This window comes from Cetorhinus maximus, chromosome 24 (assembly GCF_964194155.1).
Source record: "Cetorhinus maximus chromosome 24, sCetMax3.hap1.1, whole genome shotgun sequence".
Classification (NCBI taxonomy): Eukaryota; Metazoa; Chordata; class Chondrichthyes; order Lamniformes; family Cetorhinidae; genus Cetorhinus; species Cetorhinus maximus.
Window position 1 is genome coordinate 52273367 of NC_135902.1, and position 16989 is coordinate 52290355.

The window sequence follows — 16989 nt, forward strand, 5'->3', positions numbered from 1 at the left end:
GGGCCAAATGGCCACCTATTTCTTATGCCTGTTCTTGTGTTCAAATCTTCCCTTGAACTTTCTCAGTTCTAAGAAAATAAACCCAGGCTTCTCCATTATCTTAAATAGTAGTTGGTTTGTTGCTAGAATTTGGTAAAGTGAAATGTAGAGTTTGAAATTCCTGTAATCTGTTTGCTTCAGCTATGAAGAACACCTCTTGTTAGCTTTTAGTTTTTGCCCCTTCAATCTTGGGCTATGTATGGTGAGGGTATGTGAAGCTGAAATACACTAGGATGCGAAACCAATCAGCCAAAAGGTAGTGTTAAGCTCATATAGATTTACTTTTGCCCTGTTTTTTAAATTTGTTGTATTTCCTTGACTTTTGACAAGTATTCGTACTTACACTCCCTCTTTTCTTTTCAGGTCAGTATGGTGGCCCCCCACAGGGTATGCCAGGTTACCTTCCTGGCGGCATGCCTCCATATGGACAGGGACCGCCAATGGTGCCCCCTTACCAGGGTGGACCCCCTCGGCCACCAATGGGAATGTCAGGAATGAGGCCTCCTGTAATGTCACAAGGGGGCCGCTACTGAAGCTGGTGTACCTACGTTAATAGGTTTGGAGATTCAACCTTTTCTCAACTTGCTGTTAACTAGACAAGCTTCAGTGAATATAAGTGACTTTAACATTTTTTAAGAAAAACCTGGTAAACCTCTTCCTGCCTGCTAATGATGACCACAAAATCCCAGGACCTGTTGTTTGTTTAACCTCAATAGCGGGGAAAAGAAAAGCATACTCTTGAAAAGCAAAATCCTGATGCGTCTCCCTTATTCCTTTCTCCGCCTGCTCACTTTCTTTGTTCTCTCTCTCTTCCCTCCCCCCTCTCTTTCTTTCTCCCCCCTCTCTTTCTTTCTCCCCCCTCTCTTTCTTTCTCCCCCCTCTCTTTCTTTCTCCCCCCCTCTTTCTTTCTTTCTCCCCCCCCCTCTCTTTCTTTCTCCCCCCCCTCTCTTTCTTTCTCCCCCCCCCTCTTTCTTTCTCCCCCCCCTCTTTCTTTCTCCCCCCCCTCTCTTTCTTTCTCCCCCCCCTCTCTTTCTTTCTCCCCCCCCTCTCTTTCTTTCTCCCCCCCCTCTCTTTCTTTCTCCCCCCCCTCTCTTTCTTTCTCCCCCCCCTCTCTTTCTTTCTCCCCCCCCTCTCTTTCTTTCTCCCCCCCCTCTCTTTCTTTCTCCCCCCCCTCTCTTTCTTTCTCCCCCCCCTCTCTTTCTTTCTCCCCCCCCCTCTCTTTCTTTCTCCCCCCCTCTCTTTCTTTCTCCCCCCCTCTCTTTCTTTCTCCCCCCCCTCTCTTTCTTTCTCCCCCCCCCTCTCTTTCTTTCTCCCCCCCCCCTCTCTTTCTTTCTCCCCCCCCTCTCTTTCTTTCTCCCCCCCCTCTCTTTCTTTCTCCCCCCCCTCTCTTTCTTTCTCCCCCCCCTCTCTTTCTTTCTCCCCCCCCTCTCTTTCTTTCTCCCCCCCCCTCTCTTTCTTTCTCCCCCCCCCTCTCTTTCTTTCTCCCCCCCCCTCTCTTTCTTTCTCCCCCCCCCTCTCTTTCTTTCTCCCCCCCTCTCTCTCTCTTTCTCCCCCCCTCTCTCTCTCTTTCTCCCCCCCTCTCTCTCTCTTTCTCCCCCCCTCTCTCTCTCTTTCTCCCCCTCTCTCTCTCTCTCTTTCTCCCCCTCTCTCTCTCTCTTCCCCCCCCCCCCCATGCCCAAACACCATATAATTGCAATTCATGTTGTATAGCTTCTTTTCTCATGTTTCATCTAGGTTTGTAGAAGTGAAGTATAATAAGTATGGTCCATTTATATATAAAAAAAATTGAAGGCGCTGGAGTTACATGAACGTACAGTACCACCTTTGAAGGCAAGTTCTGTAAATTAAAATTTGCTTTTGTATTAAAAACAAAAGTGAGGCCTTCGCAGCACTTTAGGTGCTGTTGGACTTTATTGTCCCCAACATTGTTTGGTGAGGGCTTCTGGTGTAGTTGCTTGTTGCAGCACCAAATACCTGTTCAGTTGTTTTGATTATGTAACTGTTTAACGTACCCCGTATCCAGGGTTCAAAAAAACATTTTGAACCTAAATAGGTCGTACCTGATTTCTTAATTTCTGTACTGTTGTAAAGCTCATTGTAATAAAACTTGATGGAAACATTAATGTTGCTTTATTCATGACCAGCTGTGGATCACTGCCTCAAGGTTTGTACCACTGCATGTTGCTGTGATTTAATGCAAAAATAAAAGTAAAAGCATTGGAGGGGGATTTTATTGGTTATGCTTTTGGAATGAACCAACATTGTATATATCTGTATATCTCTCTGCATGCTTTATATTAGCCCAGTATGCATTAAATTGTTCATATTTGTGACAAACAAGGTCAGTAAAGCAACAGAAAAACAATATATTTAAAACCTTTCTGGAAAGATTGTGGAGTGAATGCATGGTTTATGGATGTAGAATTGACCACCCTAACATATTGCTAAAATTGGAATTTATTTCTTCCTTCCTGTAGCCCTGCCATGGGACAGGCTGAGGCTGAATCTTATTGTCCTCTCAGTCTGAGGCAAGTCAGATTTCATTTTATTCCTTTCCAGGGGCTTTCACAGCTTTTTATGGCTGTTGGATTTCTCTGTCCCCAAACTTGTAGCAAGTTTGGTGAAGGCCCTTTTTTAAAAAATCTATTTCTAGTAACGTATTATATTGTGTTGTGATTGTATTTGACTTTAGAGCAAAGTGCTATTTGCTGGATATGGGAACCTACTATTTGCAGAGATTAGCTTACTGTTTACTGTTCCCATTTACCTAAACTTTAAATATTTGTGGTTATTTTTCCCTTTTTAAACAGTTTTCTTGAGCGCACAGAGAAACTGGTGGGGTCAATTGCTTATCTAGTGATTATGCACATTCAAATTTGTGCCTAGCTTTTTAAATTTTTATTTCCTTGTATCTGGCAAGTGGGACATTGCTTGGGTTGCACTGATCTTTGAACTCCTAGGTCAGAGCCATGTTAAATGTCATAACTTAAGCTATGTATAAAATACTTGGAGACAGTTTAACCAGAGAGAGATTGTTGCTTGAATTGAATTAGTTTTAAATATCTGACCCAGCCAATGAAGTAGGACTGAAATTGAAAACTGTCCCTGACATTCACTGCAAATTTTGTTGCTAAAAGTGTTTTAAGAATAATTATTAGATGACCATTGAAATTCTGTCCTGATCACAAACATTGCACCTGCAGCTGGTGCCTGGTTTTATTTTTCAAAATGCTTTTTGTGCTCAATAAATGATGGGCAACGACCACTTTTGCTGCTCTTCTGTTAGTTGAATTGCTCATTGCATTTCGCAGCAGATGTATTTTTTTAAAAAAGGACGACTTATCTACATGGTGTCCCGCACAAATTCAAATTATCATTTCAGTGTGATCCTGAGTGTGTGGGACACTTAATATTCAACATATCTTCTAGATGGAGATTTCAGAACAAGGAGATAATTCAAATTATTACCAAGCTGGTTGAAAGTGGACCCTGAAAGAAAGACATCACATGCAGGGCTATAAGAACATTGAGGGCACTTACTGCCCCCACCTCCCAGAAAGTTGCTAATGCTGAGGCAATTGAGCAGTTTAAAATGGAGGTACTTGGGCACTGAAGGTATTACAGAATAAGGGTAGGATTTTGCATTTAAAATGGTTAGCATTGTCTGACTCTCAAAAAATGGCAGGACAACCCAGGTGACCCCTTCTTTTCCGCGTACATTTATCAAGCTGATTTTTTATCTTTGCTGTGGAATTTGCCACACTTTGCTTGTCCTGATCTGCATCCGGAAGACACTTAATTCCATTTTGCTTTGTGCACGTGCAAACAGAAGATGCATTAGTCAACTTCAGACAAATCTTTACTCTCTGAACAGCTGAGGCCCTATTGTCCACTTAAATTTGGGCTGATGTCTTCTGGGAAAGATCTAACTTATGAGATCTCCTTGATCAATGGTAATATTGATATAGAATCTTACAGCATAGGGGGCCAATTGGCCAATCATGGCTGCGCTGGCTCTTTGAAAGAGATGTCCAATTTAGTCTTTCAGCCAGTTCTTCCTCTTTCCTCCCCTGCCCCCACCATAACCCTGCAAATTGGTTCTCGAAGTATATATCCGATTGTCTTTGAGAGTTACGGAATCTGATTCCACTGCTCTTTCAATGATGCATTCCAGACCACCATAATCCTCTGAAATAATTTTATTTCCTCTCTCGTTCCTTTGCCAAGTATTTTAAATCTATGACCTCTGGTTGCCAACCCATTTGCCAGAGGAAACCATTTCTTGCTACTTGCTCTGTCAAAACAGCTCAATTTTGAATGTGTCTATTGGATCTCTCCTTAACCTTCTTTGCTCTAAGGAGAACAATCCCAACTTCTCTAATTTCTCCACATAACTGAAGTCCCTCATTCCTCGTAAACCTCTATCACTCCCAAGTCCTTGAGATCCTTCTCCAAGTAGTGCCCAGAATTGTATGCAGTACTCCAATGGAGGTCTAACTAGTGATTTGTAAAGCATGATTTATTTGTTCTTGTATCCAATTCCCCTATTTACAAAACCAAGCATTCTGTGGAATTTCTTAAATATCGTCTTGCCCTGCCACCTTTAAGGATTTGTACACCCTCCCCAACAAAATAGCACTGTTTAGACCTGTGTTGTTACTCCCAAAGTATATCACTTCACACTTTTATCTGTATTAAATTACATTTGTTATGTGTGCACATTTGTCCCCCTTAAGTCTGCTGCTACCCTGCCAATTATTTGCTAGATTAAGTTTTGTATTTATATGCAGATTTCAAAATTGTGCTCCCTACAGCCAAGTCCAGATCATTTATGTAAAAAAAGAAACTATTGCCCTAACTCTGCTGGAAGACCCCACTACATCTCTAATCCATTCATCGGTGCCCTCTGATACTGGTCCTGTATCCAATTATGTACCTATGTTACCGCTTACTCTTTGTTATATGCTTCTTTTCCAAATAAGTCTGTTATAAGGTACTTCTTAAAAGACCATGTATACATCATTTGTCCTATTTTCATCAGCCTTCTGGTACTTCATTTAAAGAACTCCAGGTATTCAGACAAGATTTGCCTTAACAGATCTGTGCTGGCTTTGTTACCCATATTTCTCCAAGTGTGAATTAATGTTGCCCTTGACAGTGGTCTCAAGTAGTTTTCCCCATCACTGACACAGGTTTATCCCTCTCTCTTTTTGAACAAAGGTGTAACTTTTTCAATCTCCAGTACCTCTGGCACCATATCAAAAGAAGATTGAAAGATTATGGGTAGAGCTTCTATCTCCAACCTAACTTTCCTTCCTCAGTAACCTAGGATACACCCTATCTGGACCAGGTGTCTTAACTTGGAGTGATGCAACCTGTTAATAATCATCTTTCTATTTTTGTCCTATCCAAATTTCCACCTTCCCCGAACCACATTACTGTGACCTTACTTTGCCTCGGATTTCTTTGTCCCTAATCTACCCCACCATTCCTTTAACTATCCTTTTCCTTTTATGGTTATAAAAGGATTTGGGGTTTCTTTTTTTGCTACTTGCTAATCTTTTCTCATACACTCGTTGCTCTTTTATCTTTTTTTCAATGTCTGCCTCTATTCTGTCCATGGCAGAGTTGTAGTGAGCTTCCATCCTCCTTGATTAATTTAAAACAGCTGAAGAGTCAATAGACTTATGGGTCCATCATTCAACCCACTGCTGGGGTGAGGGGTAGGTAATTGGATAGTGAATGAACAATCTTGCTTTGCCTGGAACCTTTCATTGTGTACCAAGTACTCTGTCAAAGAGAAAGCTGTAAACAATTAATTGGAGTGATATGACCTGGGCGAGCCAGTCATCTGGTTGGGATGAAGTATATTGCTTTTAAAAGTTAACTTCAGCTAAATGCGAAACTGAGTAATAAAGGCTGTAGGTTTGAAGCTGCCTTCTGTAGTGATCAAATCTCAGCTGGGATTTTGGGAGAGGTGTTGTTACACTTGGCCTCAGTACTACTTAGGCTGGGGGCAATGGAAAGGGAGGTGATGTCACGCACAGTGCAATAGACTGCCAATACTTACTGTCCACTTTTGTGTGAAGAATAACCTCTTGGACTAGGCACTGGATGTCTGCTGGAACCCATGAAACTACCTAGCATGACAAGGCACCGTCTGGAGAGAAGGTTCACATCATCTTTAGAGACCACTAAATTTTGATTGTATGAACGTGTTTTGTGAAAGTAAGCTTGGTTATGCCTATTTCCAGTGAGCATGCACAATTTTATCTTTGAGACTAATGAAAAGGACCCGGTGCCTGAATAAATTGGTGTTGAGCTTTGAAACCTTTGATCTAATTGCAAATGTAAACTTTGGACTTAAAATACACAATTTCTGTATTTAGATTTTAAAATTGCATTTCTCCCATTCCTTTCCAAGAATATATGAACAAAGAGCAGGTATAGGCCATTCGGCCCTTCGAGCCTGCTCCACCATTTAATAAGATCGTAACTGATCTGATAGTAACCTAAAATCTGCATCCCACCTATCACCCCCTTGCTCACCAAGAATCTATGCACCTTTTTTTTAAAAAAAAAAAATTCTGATCTTAGTAATAAAGGAGCTGTGAAGGGTAGATTAGACTAGTTAATGTTGCTAAATCTGGGGAGGGGATTGGAATTTGCAACTTGATGTATGACTTCTTCAATTATTGGTTGGGAATGAAATGCAAAGGAGAATTCTTGCTCTGTTTTGCAGCTTATGGGAGTGTGTGGATATTTCTCTTGCAGCTTCATGCTCCATTAGCAACGCAGGACAAATGAATAGAAATGATAACACTTTTTAATCCTGTTATTAACTGGAGGATTTTACTTCTGAGGGCGCAGTCTGTTCCCAGCATTGGAGAAAGTGTATAAAACGAAGAAATTGATTTTATTGTATAGCTTCAGGATATAAAAACATTGATATTGGGCTAAAATATTCCTTTTTTAATAAGGGCCTCTTGGCTAATTTTTGAAGTACACAAACTGGGTTTCACAGGATTCAGTTAATTGATTTAGTGCTCTATCTGATCCTGATGCTAGTATTTTCTGCTTTACTTTTTGGGCAGTTTACAATATTTCATTTCACTTGATAGTTTAGTTCCAAATTATTAAACACATTTATCTTTTAGTTTTGAGTGTTTTCCACTTGGCACTTTTAAACGTTGGTTTAAAGCCAGTGGTTAAACAGTAGACAAGAATTTGGTGCGACCATGTTAATGTTTGTACTAAATTAGCACTGAATGGAAAATGTAACCCTCTAATTCGCAATGTTGCAAACTGGTTTTATTTATCAGTGATTTCCATTCAGATGATTGGGTTCTCAAATGTTCAGCGTATTTTAATATGGAAGTTCCCTGCACCCGAAACTGAGATTTTCTTCAACATAATTTTTGTTTCAGTTAACTATAACAGCAGCGTTCCGTCACTTGCTTTTTAACGTGTAGGAAAGGAAATGCCAAGAGCTCTGGCAGTACAGGTTAGTTTAATCTGTAAGTATCTGTTGTCTCTAAACAGTGTGAATATTAGTGGTGGAAGTTTTCCTCAACAAAAGCACATTCAGAACTAATGTCTATAACAGTTTTTTTTAAAGTTTCTAGTGATCGACAGTAAAACCTTTATTAAGTGATTTTCACGCTGCTGCAAAAACTATTTTTTCTGCTATGTTACTTAGTAAGAATGGGAAAAGAACAGAACTTTGTGGCTGAAAGTTACTTTTTGATTGGCCATTATCTGCAATTATGGTTGGCTTTCTAAATTGATTCCACCTGGTATGATAAAGGATCAGAGCAAACGTTAACTAAAATTTACATGGCCCTTCAGAAGACTTGATGTGTAAATGCATTGAACAGGGCACTGAACCACAATGTAGAAAGTCCAAAGATTACGCTCTAGTCTGCTGAATTTGTTGGGCTCGATTGGGGTTCCCCATGCTCAAAAGAGGAAATATGAAAGGGGATCCTGGCCCTGATTATTGAGTAAGTCTTCCCAGAAAATCTTTTTGTGGGGTCTTCAGGTGTGGAAAGGATCTGTCTTGACTGCAGTGCCTTCCACACCCAAATAGTCAATAATAATTCCTTTGTCTAATTTTGCAACTAGAATGGCTACTGGCACCCAAGAAACTGTAGCCCACAAGAGTCGGTGCCTTCCTGGAAGGAGGGGGAAAGACTGAGACAAAATAAAATTAATAAGCTCCAAGTTTTTTTTGAGCGTTTCCATGCTGCCCTGCCCCCCTGCACAGGCCAATCTATTTTTATATCACAGCAAGGATGGCACTTTCTATTGGGTGTCTGTTACAGTTTTCAGTTGCTGGACATTTTGCACATTTTTGGTGTTGTACAGGCCTATATTTAACTCAGAGCAGATGTCAGGAGATCCTCAAGGAAGGACACTTGTGAATGGGCTGCAGTGATTTAAGAAGGCAGCACACCACCTCCTTAGGCAATTGGGGATGGGCAATAAATGCTGTTGTAGCCAGTGATGCCCACATCCCAGGAATGAATATTTTAAAAGAAACTTTGTAATTAAATAGATTTAGAGCACTGTTACATCAGCATGTCCCTGGAAGTGTTACTGCTTGAGTAGCGGAAACACCAATATATGCAGTCACTGGCAGTAACTAAACAGAGCAGTAGTTCTGGTGATTACCAAAGAATTGTTTTATAAATGCCCACACAGCAGTATGGTTTTAAATTAGTGCCTTAAACTTGTCAGCTATTTTGTTATAAGTTTCTTGTAGTTTTAACACTTTTATCACCCTTTTATGTTGCAGAGCGCATACCATAACTTTGGCAAGGAGCATTATGTTATATAATGTGATATGCTACATTTAAAATGCATTTTTATTTCAGCAGAGTGCTAAGTCATCAAGCTATAAAGTGTTTGAAAATGGAGACAGTATCTTGTCTTTTTTTTACACTTCTACCCCCTTTTTTGACTCAACACTCTCTCCTGTCTTAACCAAAGTACGGTGCATTCACACAAATGGGCTGGGAAGATTCGGGTTGGTGAACATTTGGCTAATAAGTTTACAGCCTTTTTAAAAAAAACTTTGTTACATTTAATACAGGTTTTACTGTCGGCTGATAGAACTGTACTGATCACATCCAGTTGACAATCTGCATTTGTGTTTTTATAACTGACTTTATAAAGAAATGTACTGATTACCAATCAAGTTTGATAAATTCTAGGGTTTTTTATAGGTCTTTGTATACCCAGAGTTGAAATGGATGTGCTGCCCCAACACTTCCATGTCACAATGTCAAACTTAAATCAAAGTTGTGTTATGGAACCATTTCATGCTTGGGTGTAACACTTGCAATTTGATTTTCTTTCCTCTAATCTTGCTAGGAATATCCTTTCTGTCTTATCAATGTACCTCTTTTATTGAAATCTGAATTACTATGACAAGGGGGCCGGGGGGGGAGGGAGTGTGAGGTGGAAGAATCCAAGCACCATTGAATTCACATGCCCCTGAAGAAACGTCATTCCTAATGAAGAACCAATGCCTTATGAGTCCGTTTAGCAAATGATTTGAAAAGGATCTCTTCAATCAATGAATTTCTTCAAAGGTCAGACCAGCGTTTGCCTTTATCCAAGCTAGTGTGTTTTCCTCATTAATATGGTGCATACTAGAATAGCTTTCAGAAAGTGGACCGAATTTATTCTATACAGTGTTAAACAGAACATTTGGGCTCTGCTATCACTATATTGTTGAGTTTTTTTTTTCTCCAATCCACTGGTCTGCTCAGTTGATTGACCAAAAATCTCCAGAGCATTAAAACGTGATCAAAACAAATCAAAGTTGTGTATGTGATGTCTCTTAACTGGGTTTGGTTGATGCTAACTTTTTTTTAAGTAGTTGACTTTGTGCCTGCCTTAACATGCTGTGAGAAGCTTATAAATTACTTCACCTTGCTTTGAGGTAGTAGCCCAGCAGTAATTACAAAATAGAACCATTTGTAGCCCTTCATTCATGGCCATTAGACTTGTTTTGTCATTTGACTCAAGGTCTCAATTCGCAGCTTCCCCACTTGAAGGAGCTGAGATTAGGTACTGTTTCCCCTTCTGCTCTTGCTCCACAGTAAGTACGGACAAACAAATTGTGAAGTGGAGATAACCCTTTATGAAAATAAAAAAACCTGGTAGTTTTGGAGGTGTGCTTTCTTCCTTACTGTGGGAAAGTGATGGGCCTTTGCTTGGCAAGCGCTCATGGTGACTTAGTCGAAATCAGATGATCATTGGGAATCACGTGCACACCTATATCCCGTCACTGCAATATATTGGAGTATTCAGACTGACCTTCAACTCGAGGTGGTGAGTAATACTGCTGTGGCTGTTAGTTGTAATTGCCTGATAGCCAAATGCATTTCATTTGTAGATTTTTCTTTCTAATTTGAAATGAGTTGTATGATGAACATTTGAAGAAGGCCCTTTTGAGAATAGTGATACCCATGGTGCATCTGTTATTTGGCTGTTTGGAAGAAAATGTTTATTTTAGTGCAGAATTACAGGGAACTAATGAAGTATCTGATGTAAGGACACTGGTATTAAGGCAAGGTGTCCAAGGTTATGTCTTCATGGGCCACGTAGCTGTACACCATGGAGTGTCTCGTGGGTTCATATTTAAAATGGTATTCACATTAATTTGCATACCCCCTCAGTTGTTGATGGAACGGATAGAGTATTCTGGTTTGGAATTTTTCCACCGGTGAGGCATCTCACTAGATAAAGAACGTCTCTGAAAAATCCAGGCCCATAAAATCAAACAGGACAAATCAACATATGAGTTAAGTGCCAATAAGTTATTTGGGGCAAGGGCCAGATTGCGAGAGCTTGGAACCTTCATGTGGCCCACAGGCTGCAATTTGGGCACCCCTGTTAAGGAGCTTGCCTGATCTCTGCATTTGAATCACTTCCCCAAACGTCTCCAGATTTTAGGTTGTACTTGTCTGTCTCCAATCTCTTCTTTGCATATTGTACAGTCAACCAGATGGACGCAATCTTGGTGCTGACAACAACCTTTAGAAGAAAATTATTTGCTTTTTTCTTTCAGTTAATCGTTCAAAGCTTAAGGTTTGGAAAGTGTCTTATTTGAAATAAAATTACCAATTTTTGTCTTGTTTCTTGTCCAACATTTTTTTCTTAAGATTGAGTTGTTTCTTAATTAAACTGGAATTCAAACTTCTGGAACTGATTCTGCAGTACATTTTTCTAAAGCCCTCCACTCTGTCCCCATTCAAAACCACAGCCAATTGTTTTAAATATTGTAAATTTACCCTTTATAACAATGATTGCAAGCATCAATATCTTCAGTTGCACTTGCCCATCTTAACTTTGTTAAACAATATTTCACAGTTGATCTCACTGTTCAGCTGCATTGCTGTGGAATATTTTAACCCTTAAGTGGCATCAATTCTGTTATATATTTGTGGACACTTTTTTTGATGATCTGTGACATTGCACGTAAGTCAGAGACGAGCGCAATCCTCAGTGGTATTAAAAGGTGGTGTATAATTTGAGCTGGGCATGCAATAAATTCTTGTGGCAACATTTTATTTTGGAAGCAGTCTGTTTAATATATATGTTTATTTTGTCGCCCTGTAATTGCACATTCCTGCCAATGAGGGTGCTGCAACATATTTGCACATGTGGATTAAAGAATTTACAACAAAGATTGATGGGAACTATGTAAACCTATATGCAGCTCAGATTATTAAACCCGTCATGTCTGTGCCAATGCTTTGAAAAAGTTATCCAATTAGCCCCGCACCCCTCTTTGCCCATAGCCCTGTAATCTTTTTTCACTTCCCAAGTATTTATCCAATTCCCTTTTGAAAGTCAATATTAAATTTGTTTCCACTCTTAGGCATTGCACTTAAGATCTCATCTCATTGCAACAAAGAAAATTCCCCATGTTGCTCCCAGTTTTCGTTCTTTGCCAATCACCTTAAATATGTATTTTAGTTACCAACCCTTCTGGAAACAATTTTGTCTTTATTTACTCATTTTTGAATGCCTCAATTCTCCTCTTGACCTTCTGTGCGCTTGAGCAGAACAACCTCAGCATCCCATTTTTAAAATTCATTCATGGGATGTAGGTGTCACTGGCTAGGCCAGCATTTATTGCCCATCCTTGAGAAGGTGGTGATGAAGTGCCTTCTTGAACTGCTGCATTTCACATGGTGTAGGCACACCTGCAGAGCTGTTAGAGAGTTCCAGGATTTTGACCCAGTGACAGTGAAGGAACAGCGATATATTTCCAAGTCAGGATGATGAGGGGCTTGGAGGGCAACTCCCAGGTGCTGGTGTTCCCATGTGTCTGCTGCTCTCGTCCTTCCAGAGGGTAGTGGTCATGGTTTTGGAATGTGCTGTCCAAAGAGGCTTGGTAAGTTCCTGTAGATGGTATGCACTGCTGCTACTGTGTGTTGGTGGTGGAGGGAGTGAATGTTTGTGGAGGGGGTGCTAATGAAGCGGGTTACTTTGTTCTGGATGGTGTTGAGCTGCTGGAACTGCGCTCTAGTCTTTGTAAATAAACTGAAATTCCTGGTACCATTCTGGTAAATACATTTTGGATGTAATATTTTTACATCCAATATTAATAGTCTACAAAATGTATTGGGTTAAACATTTCAATTTCTGTAGTAACCCAGCAATTTTAAGAACTTGCAACATTCCCTTACATGTTGTTTGAGACCTGTGCTTAAAACCACGTTCCGCTTGGGTTGAATGGCCTAGTTCAGTGCTCTAGATTGTCATTCTTTGGTAACTTTATTTACTGGTTTAAAATCAGTTTCTAACTATGTTTGATTTTTTTATTATTGCCTTGACTCAAGCACTTTTTTAATTAGATCCTGGTTGTCCAAACGTGAACATTCTGATCCTTGGAATAACTAGATCAGACTGATGGACAAATTGGGGCCGTGGGCAGTGAGTGCACCTGTCCTACAGTACAACCACCTCAAGCTAGCCTGACTCAATTAAAATCTGAACTTAGTTATTTTTAACATTTGCCAAACTTTTACTTTTTAAAAATAAATTTATTGTGCTGTTTTGCTGAATTGTATCTACATCTTTGAACCCTAGGAGGTCTAAAATAGCCTTACATGATTGTGAAATATGGAACTATCACCATGAAAGCCAGGGCCCAGGAAACCTCCAAAGACTGTAGGAGAGATGAGGTAAAGCAGGAAGTTTTGATTAAGTGGCACTGGGTTTGGATTTTAAAAACCTTAACTTTGCAAGAGGGCAGGCAGATGAGTGGCAGAAGTACAGAGATTCTTAGTTCAGGGACTACAGTGGGTCTAATTTCAATATAATGAGAGGGGTGAAAAGTTTGAAGTGCAGAAACAATATGGGGATTTCAAATTAACAGAGAATCGGTATGAATGGTATAGAGGAGGCAAAATTCTTAAGCATTCAGGACAACTGTGGAAGCAAACTTGAGTCTGGCAGTTCTTAGGCTTAGTTTTAGGGGATGAAGGGGTATCAGTGGGAGAGCATTTTGGTGCTCATGATCATAAGTCAGTTAGATTTAGCATAATTATGGAAAAGGGCACAGATGGATTGGGAGGAAAAAGTTCTTAATTGGAACAAGGCTAATTTTACTAAGTAAGCTAAGGTGTGATTTAGCAAAGATGAACTGGAAATAACTTAAAACCAGTAGGAGGCTTTGAAGGAGGAGATAGCAAGATGTCAGAATAAATACATTTCCCACAAAGGAAAAGGTTGAACTCCCATATCAGACATACTGCAAAAAAAGGAAGCTTGCTGAACTGGAGGAAGCATAGAGATTTCTGGAAAGTGCAAGGATAAGATTTAAAAAGGAAATTAGAAAAGCAAAGAGAAGGGCATGAGTAAATGTTGACAAGTAAAATCAGGGAAAGCCCTAAGATATGTAATATGAAAGAGGATAACTAAGGAATAAGACCATAAGATGGAGGAGCAGAACTAGTCCATTTGGAACATCGAGTCTGCTCTGCCATTCAACGAGATCATGGCTGATCTGATAATCCCCCCCGTATCTCAACTCTGTCTTTTGGCTAGCCAGTCCTCTATCCATGCTAATATACTACCCCCCAACACCATGGGCTCTTATTTTATTAAGTAGCCTTATGGGTGGTACCTTTTCGAATGCCTTTTGGGAAATCCAAATATATTACATCTATTGGTTCCCCTTTATTTATCCTGCTTGTGACCACCTCAAAGAATTCTAATAAATTTGTCAGGCATAATTTCTCCATGAAGCCATGCTGACTCTGCTTGATTAGATTATGCATTTCTAAATGCTCTGCTATTACATCCTTTATAATAGACTCCAACATTTTCCCAATGACAGAGGTTAAGCTAACTGGCCTATAGTTACCTTTTTTTGTCTCCCTCCCTTTTTGAATAAGGGTGTTACATTGGCAGTTTTCCAATTCTCAGGGACTTTTCCAGAATCTAAGGATTCTTGGAAGATTACTACCAGTGCATCCACTATCTCTGCAGCTATTTCCTAGGATGCAACCCACCAGGCCCAGGTGACTTATCGGCCTTTAGCCCCATTAGTTTCCCTAGTATTTTTTCTTTAGTGATAGTTATTGTATTTATTTCCTCTCTCTCTTTCCTCTTCCCCCCCCCCCCCCTGCCTTTTGCCCCAATATTCCAAAAGGATAACCTGTGTGTGAAGGTGGAAGATGTGAACATGGTTCTTTATGCTGTCTGTCAACAGGGGGGACAATGCAGACATTGTAAAAGTTTGAAATATTGAATGGGATAAACAGAGGAAATATTAAGGGGTTTGGCATCTTTAGGTATCACCAGACGTGAATGAAATGTATCTAGGGCTGTTAAAGGAAGCAAGGGAGGGCATTCTGACCATTTTCTAATCATCTCTGGCTGCAGGGGAGATGCCAGAGAATTGGAGGACTGCTAACAGTCCCATTTCAAAGGGGAGAAAGGGGTAGACTGAGTAGTTACAGGCCAGTAAGCCTAAACTCTGGTGGGCAAATTATTGAACAAAAAAAACCTGAAGGACAGCATCAGGAAGATGCAGATTAATCAATGTAGATTTTAAAAAAGTTTGTTCTGAGGAAGCATCAGTGAGGGTCGTACATTTAATGTGCATGTGGATTTAAGCCAGACTTTTGACAAGCTCTTACATGCACTGGCCAGATAAATCCATGGGATCCAAGAGGAAGTGGCAAGTTGAATCCAAAGTTGGCTCAGTGGCAGGAAGGTAAAGGTAATATTGAGTGGGTGTTTTTGTGACTGGAAGGCTGTTTACAGTGGCTTTCAGTACAGGAGGAGACCATTCAGCCAATCAAGCTCATCCTGGCTGTTTGCACGAGCAGCTCACTTAGTCCTACTCCCTGCCTTTTCTCTGCAGTGCTACAAAATTTTCAGATATTATCCAATTCTCTTTTGAAGGCCTCTAGTGAATCTGCTGGAATAAGATTCAGGCTGTATATTCCATACCCTAACAACTCGAGGGATAAAAATGTTTTTCTTCTGTCACTGTTGCTTCTTTTGCCAGTCACTTTAAATTGTGTCCTCATTGATTCTCAGTCCTTCTGCCATCTGCCCAGGGTGGGCCCCTCATGATTTTGAACCCCTCTATCACACCTCCTCTTAATCTCTGACTTGGAGGACAGAATGCTGGACTTAGTGAAAATAAATATTGGCCCCTTAAAAGCAGACATGGGAGAAATTGTAATGGAGAGTTTTAAAAAATGGCAGAGGAAGTAACACTAGTAAAGAAAAAGTATTGGAAAAATTAATGAGACTAAAAGCCGACAATGCCTTGAAACCTGATTGCTTACACCCTGAAGTTAAAGAGCTGGCTGCAGTGACAGTGGATTTCTTGCATTTGATCTTACAGAATTTTGTAGATTCTAGTGCAGTTACTGTGGATAATAGTCAAAAATGCTAGACTCTAGTATGGACATAGTAATTAGGCACTACTGTTCTATGTTTTATGATGAGGAAAATCATATTTGACATGTCTATTAGTTTATTTGGTGGTATAACCAGCAGGGTAGATAAAGGAGAACCAGTAGATGTAATATATTTGGACTTTCAAAAGGCATTCAATAAGGTGCCCAAACAGGGACCCGTTTACAAGTTTATGGCTCGTGGGATTGTGGGTAATATATATTAGCATGACTTGAGAATTGGTTAACAAAACAGTAGAAGCGGGTAATTTTCAGGATTGCAGGGTGTAGCTAGTGGAGTGCTGCAATGATCCGTACTTGTGCCTTTGCTGTTCATGACCTATATCAATGACTTAGATGAGGGGGGCCAAGTGTAATATGTTCAAGTTTACTGACGATATAAAGTTAGTTGAAAAAATAAACTTTGAGGATGACACAGACTACAAAGGGTATAGACTGGTTAAATGATTGGGCAAAAATGTGATAGATGAAGCATAATGTGGGGAAGTGTGAAATTATCCACTTCTGTAGGAAGAGAGGAAAAATAGTCTTTTTATAAGATGAGAGACAAGTAACTTGGTTTTCAGAGAATTTGGAGTATCCTTGTACATGAATCACAAAATTATCATGCATGTTCAGCAAGCACTTAGGCAAATAGTTTTATTGCAAAGATGTTGGAGTATGAAAGCAAGGAAATTTTGCTCTAGTTAAGTTGAAACTTTGGTGGGACTACCTAAGGAAAGATATACTTTGCCTTAGGGTGCAAAGAGAGCTCCACTAGATTGATTTCAGGGTGAGGGCTGTCCTATGAGGGTCCATGAGTAGAAAGAATCTATATTATCTGGAGTTTAGAAAAATGAGAATGATGTCATTGCAATGTATAAAATTCTGAGGGGGCTTAACAATGTAGTTGCAGTTGGGTTTCCCACTGGAATGAGAGAGAACTCTTTTCAGGCAAGTGAAGATTGTTATGTCACACTCCCGACTAATGCCTTGTAGATGGTGAACAGGC

General features: G+C 40.0%; 2 protein-coding genes across 8 annotated transcripts in view; one reads left to right on the forward strand and one right to left on the reverse strand.

Moving 5' to 3' along the window:
• adap2 (ArfGAP with dual PH domains 2) overlaps window positions 1–16989 on the reverse strand; it is a 338187-nt gene that overhangs the window by 289495 nt on the left and 31703 nt on the right. The gene's annotated exons all lie outside the window — the stretch shown is intronic.
• The window catches only part of LOC144667611 (BUB3-interacting and GLEBS motif-containing protein ZNF207-like), a 55469-nt gene that overhangs the window by 16937 nt on the left and 21543 nt on the right, over window positions 1–16989 (forward strand). For 3 of the 7 annotated variants that reach the window (XM_078529072.1, XM_078529073.1, XM_078529074.1), the window contains one exon: window positions 403–871. In XM_078529072.1, the coding sequence (XP_078385198.1) occupies window positions 403–572 (170 nt within the window). In that variant the 3' untranslated portion in view covers window positions 573–871. Of the gene's footprint in view, window positions 1–402; window positions 872–1773; window positions 2163–2516; window positions 3305–7466; window positions 11184–16989 lie in introns of those variants that run through there. The other 4 variants (XR_013573336.1, XR_013573335.1, XM_078529071.1 and 1 more) reach the window with 4 other exon arrangements.